This window comes from Lolium rigidum, chromosome 2 (assembly GCF_022539505.1).
Source record: "Lolium rigidum isolate FL_2022 chromosome 2, APGP_CSIRO_Lrig_0.1, whole genome shotgun sequence".
NCBI classification, from domain to species: domain Eukaryota; kingdom Viridiplantae; phylum Streptophyta; class Magnoliopsida; order Poales; family Poaceae; genus Lolium; species Lolium rigidum.
This window is the reverse complement of record NC_061509.1, coordinates 68,840,331-68,853,698: the sequence shown is the minus strand read 5'-3', so window position 1 is coordinate 68,853,698 and position 13,368 is coordinate 68,840,331. Positions and strand designations below refer to the sequence as shown.

Genomic DNA, 13,368 nt, shown 5'->3' with positions numbered 1-13,368 from the left:
GAATTCGGATGTAGATTTTTCGTGGGAACATTTTGATATATTATGCGTTTTTTTTCGAGTTCGTATGCAACCAGAAATCCAGTTTGATGATTTTCCCACGCAATTTTGCAAAAAAAGTCGAAATTATTGTTTGTTAATTCTCAGTGGTAAAAGATGACATAATACATAGGCATCTTGAAGGGATTTATTTTTTTAAATTTTTATCTATATTTTTTATTTTTTACAGAGGTTAAAAAGGCGATCCACGGGGGGGGGGGGTGGAGTTGCATGGAACTCATGTGCGCCACAGAAATAAGGCTTTACGTGGCGCACCATCCCACGTGCGCCACGAAAGTCTTAGTTCGGTGGCGCACCGGGAACAATGCGCCACGAAAGCCTTAATTCGGTGGCGCACCGGGCCGGTGCGCCACTGGAATGTCTTATTTACGTGGCGCACGTGATCTCGTGCGCCACGAAATAGTGAAACCAATGATTGGGGCTGGCCCCACCAAATTTCTGTGGCGCATGGATCCCGGTGCGCCACAAAATTAAGCTATTTCTGTGGCGCACCGTGTCTGGTGCGCCACAAAATAACTTTCTGTGGCGCATTTTAAACGGTGCGCCACAGAACTAAGCATCGCCTATAAGGGTTTTCCTACTAGTGTAAACAGCTGAAACATATATCAGTATAGTAAAAGAAAGTATTTGAGTTACAAATATATGAGTTGGTTGTTCTTAGGCGTGGGTCCCAGCTTACAGAATATTTTACCTATATACATTTTGGCATAATTGAGTTAGCTCAGGGCCCATACGTGGGTTTCATCTTATGGATAGGGTTCTGGCATGCACATATAAATTAGTTGCTCTAAGCCAGGCTACCTATGGTCAGACACACTTGTATCAAGAGTTAGTGTGGTTTCATGAAGATGTTACATAAGAGGAAACAGTTCAACCAAGTTACATAAGAGGAAACAATAATACCATGTCTTAAATAATATGAAAATCCTTTATTTTCCACCGCAAAAAAAGAACACAATTACACAAAAGGTTTTTTCTATGCCGATGATCTCTAAAAGTCATCTTTTATCTTTTTTTTTTTGGAAAGAAGGATATCACTGGTCTCTGCATCAATTGATACATTTGTATGAAATAGTGCCACACACGCCTAACATTGTTGTTGAATAAATCAGCTTACGAAAATAAAAACATAAGACAAAACCAAGGCTAGCTAGTGTAGCTTGATCTCTACTTATGTGCAACTCTACTGAAGTTTACGGATGCGCGAGGACACATGGCGCACTTCTATCCTAAAGTTATAAACTTTTTTTAATGCAACTTTAAGCTCTATGACATATGAATGTGATATTTTTTGGAAATAAAAGCATGTGATTAATCCGATCGAATTAAAATGACAATAATTCACCAGACAAGTGCGAAATAGCAACGAAGCAGACTTCCGTTGTAAAACCAGGTATCATTTCATAACTTTTTTCTCAGAACACAAAATATCATGGACATCGAGCAAAATTAGTTGAGTGTATTGATTGCACTCGCTGAATGCTCTCAGCTCGCAACAATCCCATATCCACAAGGACAACATCGCGTCGTTGCACCTCGCAAAAACTACTAATTCACGAGAAAAAAAGGAGGCAAAATCTATGAACAAAATCCAACTCATCCCGTTTAATTTGATCGATACTTGTACACGTTGGTGTCGATCAACCGGCGAAGAGAGTTAGCTACACGGCGGAGACGTCCAGCTTGGGGCCGCCGTGGCACTGGCAGTACGGCCGCTGCACCTTGCCGGCGAAGGCGAGAGGCGTGGCGCTGGCGAGGAACGATGGCGCGTCGTCACCCGCCATCACGACCACCACCTTGGGCGACTCCCTGTCCACCGGCGCCAGCACGCGCACGGACATCATCCCCGCCTGGACGATCACCTCCTCCTGATCCTCCTCGCGGCGCCCATCCTTGGGGCGGGAGCAGAGAAGGACGGCCAGCGCCACCGCGATGAGGCTCATCACAATCCCGAAGCCGATAAATAGGTACGGAGTCGGCGTCGACCAGAACGGGAGCGGCTGGACTGCACCGCCGGCGCCGTAGGCCGGAACAACCACCGGCGACGAGGAAGCCCCGCCGTACTTCATTGGCATGCCAACTGCCGCGTTCCTCATATGTGAAGTGAGGTACTACGGTGCGCTTGTGTACGTAGTTGTGTGTCTGCACTGAGAACGGATGGAGGTGTGGCCGTGTGGGTGATGATGCTGGGGTAGAAGGCGGGGTGTGGATTTATACCGAGGTGAGAGTGCGTGGAGGCTGAGCGGGACACACTGTTGGCTGAGCTTTGTGCCCCCGGGTTTGTGCCCACAAGAAACCAACTTGATGAATCACTTGGGCAGTGATGGGATTATTGTTATGTTTGGACATGATTTTGGTGGAGCCAGCCAGAATCTGGGAAAGAAAAGTTTGGTATAGAGGCAGAGGGGAACGTTATCCGTGGTTTCTCTTGCTTTTTCTAGGAGTGGGGAGGGGAGCTCATCTGATTCTTGCAAACTTTCATCAACTAGCTAAAGAATAGAGAGTTGATGCGAGACTTTCTTATTATTTTTCTAATGGGATACGGGTAGCTAGATCGGTGATGTCACGCGCATAAAGGATGTAGTGTGCGTGTTACCTAATCCCAAAAAAATTTTTGCAAGAAAACAGCTGGGGTATTTTTTTTATTGATTTTCAAGAAACAGTTGTGCATTACAGAAAAAAAAAAGGAAAGCTAGCTATCTAAACAGAGCAGATTATATGAAGCTGTGCACCCAAGTTTTGAATGAAATAACCTTCTTCATACTTGATTTTTATGTTCTTAATGTATATGTTTTATGTGTCAGTTCATGGTTGCGTAAATGTATAATGTTGGCTACTTATTTTTTGAAATGATGGAAAAAGCTTTGCTCCATTCTATTAATTGAGAAGGAGATTTCAACAAGAAAGGAAATGAGCAAGTATTACAAGAATCTCATCTCCCGGAATAATTCACTCAAACGTTTCACTACCACAAGAACCCACAACTTCGCCTCATGCGTGATTTGAGATAGAAGAACCGAGGTGGAGCATTGTTTGTTGTTGAAGACTCGAGCGTTTCGTTCATTCCAAACTTCTGACGAGACAAGAAGAGTAAGGGGTGCTTTTTTTTATTTGCATTATTACGAAGAATGAATGAAATGGCCACACGTTGAGGTAGATGAAGTGAAGGCCGAGCCATTCCAACTAGGCCTCAAGTCAGATTGGTGAATGTACAATGAACAAGGAGGTGCACAATCAACTCCGTCTCTCTTTTGCAAAAGGGGCAACCCTACAATTGAGCCATCCCCGCTTCTCGATCGGCCATCCAAAGCTTATTTTGGATGGTGAGCCACGCAAAGAACTTGATTTTGGGAGGTGCCCAAATTTGCTACACCTTAGCGCTAACCGGCGATGAAAATGCCTAAAAAATTGAGCCTTGTATGTGGATCCAGGCGAGTATTTCCCACTTAGGGCAAGGCTCCAATCAATTTCACCCATCACATCTTCTTCTGTGGCGCAATGATCCAAACTTGATCCCGTAAGGCCACAAATTGAAAAAGATGATCCAACGAAAGGATGGAGGGCACATTGTTGTTGGCAATCCATGCGTCATTTTTTAGAGCATGCATGACATTCCATTTCTTCCTTTTGAACTCAATGGAAGGCTCGCAACAACAACAATACCAAATGGTGATGACACATATAGTCTCCAAAAATTCTCCAAAAACTACGTCGCAAGATAGAAATGCAAAAAACACCATCGCCATTCGGTCCAACCATCATAATCAGATCATGGGTTTTACCTTGAAGTATATTCAATCTCCAAACAATGCCTTCAACAAGAAAACGACTCGAAATAAGCCATCGTTGCTAGACACAACTATAGAAGGTCAAACCTATGGTTTTCATCCCAGAAACTAAGACTGCAAAAGCATGGTATGATTGTGGAAGATTCTATTTCTGTTTTAGCTTAAAACAAGCCTTAGATTATTACAGCCAAGGTCTGCAAAATGTTCTTAAAAAAAAAAGGTGCAATACACATGGAGACTGGGGAGTGCGTGTAGGCATCTAGCATTGCGTGATTGGTAGCATAAGGGCGTGGCGAGCTGACAACTGATGAGTTGATGTAAGCGTGTACCCAAATCCAGCTTGAGAAGCGAGAAAATATCTAATTCTCTACCGTAAAGCAAAGCTTCGTGTACGCCTCGTGCCTGGCCACCTAACTAAATTTGACACTGGTCGCTATACAGCTGACGGATGCACAACCATATATGTATGTGGAGTTATTATTTACTGTATATAGCTTTACAGGTTCATAACTATGGATGGGAACGGACGCCTAGTGCTTAATGACTCGGTTTGCAACGGGAGTACGGGACTACGGGAGAGACTGAGAGAAATTTTGGTTGCGGAGAGAGAGGGAGAGCGAGCCAGAGAGGTCTTCCTTTCATTCTCTTTGAAAAGCAACCTAAAGTAACTGAGATTATGTGACGACTCATCGTCATTCGTTGATTCATGATAAGGCTGAACATAATTAGAGAATCAGGATGTGGCAACACAGGGTCTGGACTCTGATTTACAGGGCAAAACGAAAAGTGTGGCAAAAACCTAAACATAACCTAAGGCATTCTCTCGTACATGATGTTCATAAATATTGCCAGGATTTCCATCAGCTAGAGAGCTTAGAGAATACTTTTAAACCTATGCTAGTTCGTACTGTATAACAACACAATGGAACGTATTTCAGTTATAAAGCTATGAGCTTGGTCCGACATACTTCTATTAGGAAAAAACACTTAGCTTAGAGGTTAAGGCCACTCCCCATCTCCTCCCCTAACGCTCCCCTCCCGAGCAGCGGCGAAGGCCCCAACCTTGCAACCCTAGTAGCCCCTCCTCATCCCATGCCCCTTAGGCTGCCGCTGTTGCCGACTCAGGTGGCGGTGGCGGCGCCCCACCCGCTGAAGGACGGAGGGATGGAGAGGGTTCCGCAACGGCGCTTGATGTATACGCACGCTTCTATTCCTGTAGACAGTGTTGGGCCTCCAAAAGCAGAGGTTTGTAAAACAGCAGCAAGTTTCCCTTAAGTGAATCACCCAAGGTTTATCGAACTCAGGGAGGTAGAGGTCAAAGATATCCCTCTCAAGCAACCCTGCAATTACGATACAAGAAATCTCCTGTGTCCCCAACACACCTAATACACTTGCCAGATGTATAGGTGCACTAGTTAGGTGAAGAGATAGTGAAATACAAGTAATATGGATGAATATGAGTGGTAATAACAATCTGAAATAAATATGGCAGCAAGTAAACATGCAGTAGAACGATAAATAAACGGAGATTCGATATTTGGAAACAAGGCCTAGGGATCCTACTTTCACTACTGGACACTCTCAACAATGATCACATAATAAAACTACTCTACACTCTCTTGTTGGATAACAAACTCCATTCATTGTGTAAGGCTATAAAAGCACACCTCAAGCCGGAATAAACAAGCTCCACAACATCCGGAGTTCATATTTAAGTAACCTCTAGAGTGCATAATAGACCGTTACAATTTAGACCGAGTACTAACATAGCATACACACTGTCAAGCTATGAAAGGGGGAATAGATCGCATCAATACTAACATAGTAATAGTTAACTTCATAATATACAAGAGATTACAATCATAACCTACGCCAAGTACTACATGATGCACACACTGTCAACTTTACATCATGGAGGAGGAATAGACTAGTTTAATAACATCAGTAGAGTAGCACATAGATTAATAGTGATACAAAGCTCATGATCACATAAAGATCACATGGGAGAGAGAGATGAACCACATAGCTACCGGTAGAGCCCTCAGCCTCGGGGGAGAACTACTCCCTCCTCATCATGGGAGACAGCAACGGCGATGAAGATGGCGGTGGTGTCGATGGAGATGACTCCGGGGGCAATTCCCCGTCCCGGCGGCATACCGGAACAGAGACTTCTGTCCCCCGAAACAGAGTTTCGCGATGGCGGCGGCGTCCCTGGAGTCTTTCTGGAGTTTCGTCAATTGGTGTCGAGTTTTTAGGTCACGAGGGGTTATATAGGCGAAGAGGCGGAGTCGGAGGGGCCAGGGGCCCCCCTCCCCATAGGCTGGCGCGGCCAAGGGGCCACCCGCGCCGCCATATGGTGTGGGTCCCCTGCCTTCCTTGTCTCCCCTTTGGACTTCTGGAACCTTCCCGGTAAAATAAGATGTTTGGCTTTTGTTTCGTCGAATTCCGAGAATATTGCCCGAACAGCCTTTCTGGAACCAAAAACAACAGAAAACAGGAACTGACACTGTGACATCTTGTTAATAGGTTAGTTCCGGAAAATGCATAAAATCATTATAAAGTGTGAGCAAAACATGTAGGTATTGTCATAAAACTAGCATGGAACATCAGAAATTATAGATACGTTGGAGACGTATCAAGCATCCCCAAGCTTAGTTCCTACTCGCCCTCGAGTAGGTAAACGATAACAAGGATAATTTCTGAAGTTACATGCTACCATAATCTTGATCAATATTATTATAAAGCATATGAGATGAATGAAGTGATTCAAAGCAATGGTAAAGATAATGACTAAACAACTGAATCATATAGCAAAGACTTTTCATAAATAGTACTTTCAAGACAAGCATCAATAAGACTTGCATAAGAGTTCACTCATAAAGCAATAGATTCTTAATAGAAGGTTTTGAAGCAATACAAAGGAATATATAAGTTTCAGCAGTTGCTTTCAACTTTCAACATGTATATCTCATGGCTAATTGTCAACACAAAGTAATATGATGAATGCAAATAAGCAAGTATGTAGGAATCAATGCACACAGTTGACACAAGTGTTCGCTTCTAAGATAGAAAGAAGTAGGTAAACTGACTCAACATAAAGTAAAAGAAAGGCCCTTCGCAGAGGGAAGCATGGATTGCTATTTTTGTGCTAGAGCTTTTTATTTTGAAAACATAGAAACAATTTTGTCAACGGTAGTAATAATTCATATGTGTTATGCATAAGACATCCTATAAGTTGCAAGCCTCGTGCATAGAATACCAATAGTGCTCGCACCTTGTCCTAATTAGCTTGGATTTACATGGATTATCATTACATAACATATGTTTCAACCAAGTGTCACAAAGGGGTACCTCTATGCCGCATGTACAAAGGTCCAAGGAGATAGATCGCATTTGATTTCTCGTTTTTGATACATCTCAACTTAGGACATCCATACCGGGACAACATAGAAAACAGATAATGGACTCCTCGTTAATGCATAAGCATTCAACAATATATAATATTCTCATAAGAGATTGAGGATTAATGTCCAAACTGAAACTTCCACCATGATACATGGCTTTAGTTAGCGGCCCAATGTTCTTCTCTAACAATATGCATACTCAAACCATTTGATCATGATAAATCACCCTTACTTCAGACAAGACGAACATGTATAGCAAATCACATGATATTCAACAAAGGTGTTCATATGAACGAGCGGGGCGTGTCTCTCTCCCACACAAAGAATGCTAGGATCCGATTTTATTCAAACAAAAACAAAAACAAAAACATACAGACACTCCAAGTAAAGCACATAAGATGTGACGGAATAAAAATATAGTTTCACTAGAGGTGACCTGATAAGTTGCCGATGAAGAAGGGGATGCCTTGGGCATCCCCAAGCTTAGATGCTTGAGTCTTCTTGAAATATGCAGGGATGAACCACGGGGCATCCCCAAGCTTAGACTTTTCACTCTTCTTGATCATATTGTATCATCCTCCTCTCTTGATCCTTGAAAACTTCCTCCACACCAAACTCAAAACAATCTCATTAGAGAGTTAGTGCATAATCAAAAATTCACATGTTCAGCAAGGACATAATCATTCTTAACACTTATGGACATTGCCAAAAGCTACTGAAAGTTAATGGAACAAAGAAATCCATCCAACATAGCAAAAGAGGCAATGCGAAATAAAAGGCAGAATCTGTCAAAACAGAACAGTCCGTAAAGACGAATTTTTTAGAGGCACTTAACTTGCTCAGATGAAAATGCTAAAATCGAATGAAAGTTGCGTACATATCTGAGGAACACGCATGAAAATTGGAAGATTTTTCTGAGTTTCCTACAGAGAGACCTACTCAAATTCGTGACAGATAGAAATCTGTTTCTGCGCAGAAATCCAAATCTAGCATCAACCTTCTATTAGAGACTTTATTTGGCACAACAATGTAATAAAATAAAGATAAGGAGAGGTTGCTACAGTAGTAACAACTTCCAAGACACAACAAAACAGTAGCAAAATAAAAATATGGGTTATCTCCCAAGAAGTGCTTTCTTTATAGCCATTAAGATTGGCTCAGCAATTTTAATGATGCTCACATAAGGATGAGAGTTGAAGCAAAGAGAGCATCAAAAAGCAAGTATGAAACAAATTTAAGCCTAACCCACTTCCTATGAAAAGGAATTTTGTACACAAATGAATTCATGAGGAGCAAAGTGACAAGCATAGGAAGATAAAACACGAGTAACTTCAAGATCCTCAACATAAAGAGGGGAAACTTAATATTATTAAGATGCATATAACCATGTTTCCCTCTCCCATAATAACTTTCAGTAGCATCATGAACAAACTCAACAATATAACTATCACATAATGCATTATTATCATGAGTCTCATGCATAAAATAATTACTACTTCCAACATAAGCATAGTCATTCTTATTAATTGTAGTGGGAGCAAATTCAACAAAGTAGCTATCATTATTATTCTCATCATAAATTGCAGGCATGGTATAATCATAATAAACTTTATCCTCCATAGCAGGTGGCACCAAAATACCACTATCATTATAATTATCATAAATGGGAGGCAAAGTATCATCAAAGTAAATTTTCTCCTCCATGCTTGGGGGACTAAAAATATCATGCTCATCAAAACCAGCTTCCCCAAGCTTAGAATTTTTCATGGCATTAGCAACAATGGTGTTCAAAGTGTTCATACTAATAACATTGCCATTAGCATGCATATAAAATTCCATAGGTTTTTAAATTTTCTCTTCAAACACCTCATGTCCTAACTTAAGATAAAGTTCATAAAGATCTCTAATTTTTTTGTTGTTTTCCATTAAGCCTAACTAGTGAAATAAAAACAAGAAACAAAAAGATGCAATTGCAGAATCTAAAGGAAATAACTTCGAGCACTCACACACCGGCAATAGTGCTAGGAAATAGCTTAGTAGTCGGAGGATGTGAATACCTTTTACCTTACCTCCCCGGCAACGGCGCCAAAAAATAGCTTGATGTCTACGCACGCTTCTATTCATGTAGACAGTGTTGGGCCTCCAAGAGCAGAGGTTTGTAGAACAGCAGCAAGTTTCCCTTAAGTGAATCACCCAAGGTTTATCGAACTCAGGGAGGTAGAGGTCAAAGATAGCCCTCTCAAGCAACCCTGCAATTACGATACAAGAAGTCTCTTGTGTCCTCAACACACCTAATACACTTGTCAGATGTATAGGTGCACTAGTTCGGCGAAGAGATAGTGAAATACAAGTAATATGGATGAATATGAGTGGTAATAACAATCTGAAATAAATATGGCGGCAAGTAAACATGCAGTAGAACAGTAAATAAACGGAGATTCGATATTTGGAAACAAGGCCTAGGGATCCTACTTTCACTAGTGAACACTATCAACAATGATCACATAATAAAACTACTCTACACTCTCTTGTTGGATAACAAACACCATTCATTGTGTAGGGCTATAAAAGCACACCTCAAGCCGGAGTAAACAAGCTCCACAACATCCGGAGTTCATATTTAAGTAACCTCTAGAGTGCATAATAGACCGTTGCAATTTAGACCGAGTACTAACATAGCATACACACTGTCAACAATAACTATGAAAGGGGGAATAGATCGCATCAATACTATCATAGTAATAGTTAACTTCATAATCTACAAGAGATTACAATCATAACCTACGCCAAGTACTACATGATGCACACACTGTCAACTTTAGATCATGGAGGAGGAATAAACTAGTTTAATAACATCACTAGAGTAGCACATAGATTAATAGTGATACAAAGCTCATGATCACATAAAGATCACATGGGAGAGAGAGATGAACCACATAGCTACCGGTAGAGCCCTCAGCTTCGGGGGAGAACTACTCCCTCCTCATCATGGGAGACAGCAACGACGATGAAGATGGCGGTGGTGTCGATGGAGATGACTCCGGGGGAAATTCCCCGTCCCGGCGGTGTACCGGAACAGCTGTCCCCCGAAACGGAGTTTCGCGATGGCGGTGGCGTCCCTGGAGTCTTTCTGGAGTTTCGTCAATTGGTGTCGATTTTTTAGGTCACGAGGGGTTATATAGGCGAAGATGCGGAGTCGGAGGGGCCAGGGGCCCCCTCCCCATAGGCTGGCGCGGCCAGGGGGCCACCCGCGCCGCCATATGGTGTGGGTCCCCTGCTGCCCTTCCTCGTCTCCCCTTCGGACTTCTGGAACCTTCCCGGTAAAATAAGATGTTTGGCTTTTGTTTCGTCGAATTCCGAGAATATTGCCCGAACAACCTTTCTGGAACAAAAAAACAACAGAAAACAGGAACTGGCACTGTGGCATCTTGTTAATAGGTTAGTTCCGGAAAATGCATAAAATCATTATAAAGTGTGAGCAAAACATGTAGGTATTGTAATAAAACTAGCATGGAACATCAGAAATTATAGATACGTTGGAGACGTATCAGCGCTTCAAGGGAGGCGGTGGGGCGCATGCTGAGGACGTCGGGCGGCGTGGCCACGGTGGTCGACGTTGAGCACTGAGTGAAGCGTGGCGGCCGTCGTCTCTGGCGGCGGCTTGGCGGTGGAGGCCCGATCTAGGCCCTCTTGAACCCAATCGATGCAGGAGGGCCATGGCTTCAGCCAAGCCATCGTCGGTGCTCCGTGCCACCTTATTCTTATCCGTTGGTCCAGCGGGAGTGATTGGTGGCGTGGGGGCCGTTGGTCCCGCAAATAATGGAGGTGATCCTAGGATTCTTCTCGCGACAAGCCTGTTCCGGTCGATCTGGTGGGAGTGTCATGTTCTGGAAGGCTCCGCCGGTGAACTCCGATGGACGACATGCCAGAGATTGCTGGATCAGATGGTATTCGGGCGTGCTACCGTGTTTTTTCTGACCGTTTGGTTTTAGAGGGGGCGTTTTGAAGCTTTGTTGGCTGTTGCCATCATCGGGCATGCTTTTTCGCCCATGGTGAGGTCAGCTGGCGTAGAATGTCATGGAAGTCGATATCTTGGGACTAACAATGATGATTCGACTCTTCATAGTGATGTTGAATTGGCTTGGGGTTCGTGATTTGGAGCAGGGACTGTGGAAGTGGGGGCGACAACACCGGAGTAGTTCAGAGTCCTACCTTCTCGGGTGAAAAACTAAGGTTTGACCTTATTTGTATGTGCCTAACAATTGACTTCTTCAAAGCATTGTTTTCGGGAGCGACGATTTCTCTTCAGGGTGAAAATGGGAGATCTTCGATCGGGCGATGGTGACGCTTGCGTTTTTCTCTTCTTGGGGGCATCGCTTTTGGAGAAGCTGGAGTTTTGGTGATATCCATGTGGTGTTAGTGTTGTGCTCCAAAGAATAGATCTCTGTTGCGGGACATTTTTTTATTGTAATTTTTTTTGTTGTGTGCATCCATAATGCCGCTAGAGCAATGCGTTTGTGCAGAGGCTGGATGTAATTGTTATATTTGCAATACTAATATATGCTCTTTATCGAAAAAATGATTCTATTAAAAAGTCACCGTGGCTGCACGAAGATAATACAATGCAACTTTCTTTTTGTTTTATATTTATATAAGGATCTTTGTTACGGCAGTTTATTTAATGGAGATCGACGAGAGGCCATTGCCTCGATGAACTCTTGGAGAACTAGAACAACAATACAATGTCTGAATAGGAACGTGCTATTTCTAATTGGACTGAACAACCCTTATTCCAAGTACTCCAAGGTGATTTTAAACGTCGTATTTTATGTAATAAAAGAAGGGATGGATAGCTCTACATTCAGAAATCATGTACAACTCTATTTGAAGTTGCATATGTGCAAATTGGGCACTTTGCAAACTTCTAACCCTACAGATATACACAACTTTTCTATGCAACTTTAAGGTTTTTACGGTATGTAATTTGTTCAATCGAGTTAGAAATGATAACTCTTCAGCCATCAAGAAGTGAGAAATAGCAAAAATCCAAACACCCGTCGTAGAACCAGCACCAAATCTTTAGTAAATTTTTGCACGAACAGGATATGTTAAGATCCAACAAAATTAGCGTATATTAATTATCCACTCGGTGCATGCTGTCAGCGCGCACCGCGCAACAACCCCATCTCTCCAGCATCGCATCCTTGGACCTCTCGCAAAACTACAAATTCATGGGGAAAGGGAGATAAAATCTATGAACAAAATCCAACTCCTCCCATCTAATTTGATCGACACATTTACACGTTGGTGTCGATCGATCGGCCCAAGAGAGGCCATGCACAGTTAACTACACGGCGGCGGCGGCGGCCACCTTGGCGCCGCCGGCGTAGCACTGGCAGTACGTTTGCTGCACCTTGGCCGCCGTCCCGGAGAAGGCGAGCGGCGTGGCGCTGGCCAGGAACGAAGGCGCTTCGTCGCCGGCCATCACGACCACCACCTTGGGCGATTCCCTGTCCAGAGGCGCCAGCACGCGCACGGACATCATCCCCGCCTGGACGATCACCTCCTCCTCATCCTCGCGGCGTCCCTCCTTGTGGCGGGAGCAGAGGAGCACGGCCAGCGCCACCGCGATGAGGCTCATCACAATCCCGAAGCCGATGAACAGGTACGGAGTCGGCGTCGACCAGAACGGCGGTGGCTGGACTCCGACTCCCCCGCCGGCGCCGTAGGCGGGCACAAACATCGGCGACGAGGAGGCGCCGGCGCCGTTCATCGGCATGTCGACTGCCGCGTTCCTCATGGTTTGTGTAACGTGAGGTCTGCTTGTGTCTTTCTTCTCGGTCTGCAGTGAGGATCGATGAAGGTGTGTGTGATGACGCTGGGTAGGGGGCGTGGTGGATTTATACCGTGGAGAGAGTGCGTGGAAGCTGAGTGGGACACACTGTTGGCTGAGCTGTGTGCCCCCAGGTTTGCTCCCACCATAAACCAACTTGAAGGATCACTTTGGCACTGATGGGATTGGTATATTTGGACATTATTTAGCGGAGGCAGAATCTGAGCTTGGCAGAGGCTTGTCCATGGCTCTCCTTTCTCAAGGAGTGCGGAGGGGCCCTAGCGCT

The 13,368-nt window shown here is 43.8% G+C and overlaps 2 protein-coding genes across 2 annotated transcripts; both read right to left on the bottom strand.

Annotated features, from left to right (window-relative positions):
* Positions 1 to 1,433: 1,433 nt before the first annotated feature.
* Positions 1,434 to 2,273, bottom strand: LOC124686652 (protein GLUTAMINE DUMPER 5-like). Its single transcript, XM_047220560.1, has one exon. The coding sequence runs from the start codon at positions 2,151 to 2,153 to the stop codon at positions 1,719 to 1,721; it is 435 nt and encodes a 144-aa protein (XP_047076516.1). The 5' UTR covers positions 2,154 to 2,273; the 3' UTR covers positions 1,434 to 1,718.
* A 10,115-nt stretch (positions 2,274 to 12,388) lies between these two features.
* On the bottom strand, positions 12,389 to 13,090 carry LOC124686651 (protein GLUTAMINE DUMPER 5-like). Its single transcript, XM_047220559.1, has one exon. It carries the CDS (start codon positions 13,047 to 13,049, stop codon positions 12,597 to 12,599), a length of 453 nt encoding a protein of 150 aa, XP_047076515.1. The 5' UTR covers positions 13,050 to 13,090; the 3' UTR covers positions 12,389 to 12,596.
* Between the last annotated feature and the right edge of the window lie 278 nt (positions 13,091 to 13,368).